This window comes from Eurypyga helias, unplaced genomic scaffold, assembly GCF_000690775.1.
Source record: "Eurypyga helias isolate BGI_N326 unplaced genomic scaffold, ASM69077v1 scaffold28328, whole genome shotgun sequence".
Lineage (NCBI taxonomy): Eukaryota > Metazoa > Chordata > Aves > Eurypygiformes > Eurypygidae > Eurypyga > Eurypyga helias.
The window spans coordinates 5220-5959 of record NW_010268019.1 but is presented as its reverse complement, the minus strand read 5'-3'; the positions used below and the strand labels follow the sequence as shown (position 1 = coordinate 5959).

Here is a 740-nt window from a genome sequence, read left to right as displayed (position 1 = left end):
GGGGCTAACGTGGGACCGCAGCAGCCCCCATAACCCGAAGCAGATACATAGCCCTGGCAAATCAGCTTCATCCAGCATGGAGACCGTGGTGACAAATCCTGCGGTTTAACCTCCTGCTTGTTCCGTAGTCCCGGTTAAGAGATCTGGCCAGCCGGACCCGCTGGAGGTGCTGTCGAGGTGGTTAGTTTCCTGTTGCTGCCTGTGACTTGGCCGCAGATGTTTCACCAGTCTGTTCGATTTCATTACAGATCATGGATGGTTTGGGAGAGAATGAGCCTGATTTGAAACCCTCATCGTACCCTCGCTTCTGTGAGGAAATTAAAAAAAACCTGCCTGGTTACACCGCCCGCTTCACGAGAGTGTTTCAGAACAAAACGTTCCATGTTTACAGACTTGCCCAGCATAAATAGTGTTCCCAGCCGTGGCGTCGCGTTCCCTATTTTGATGCTGGGACCCACAGCAGAAAAGGCAGACGTTCACGAACAGGTTACATTTGTAAGACGTTCTACACTGATGGCTTCTTGTTTCATTTCTCTGATTCTCATTTTTTTTTAGACAGTTTAGTTTTGATAACGCTCTTGATGTTGCCAAAATTTTCATAGATTTGTAAATAAATGCTAGCAGGGACCATTTCAATGATAAAGTCTGACCTTCCAAATAGCTAGGATGGGATTGCTTTCCAGTTTTACCCGAAGGAAAGGCAGAACGGGAGCAGCCCAGGTGACCAGGGCAGCCTAGGG

At 48.2% G+C, this 740-nt stretch overlaps 1 protein-coding gene across 1 annotated transcript in view; it reads left to right on the top strand.

Moving 5' to 3' along the window:
* The window catches only part of DPY19L3 (dpy-19-like 3 (C. elegans)), a 29984-nt gene extending 29574 nt beyond the window's left edge, over nucleotides 1–410 (top strand). Inside the window, exon 18 of the mRNA XM_010157621.1 lies at nucleotides 249–410. Coding sequence (XP_010155923.1) covers nucleotides 249–410 — 162 coding nt within the window. The remainder of the gene's footprint in view (nucleotides 1–248) is intronic.
* Nucleotides 411–740: the final 330 nt, after the last annotated feature.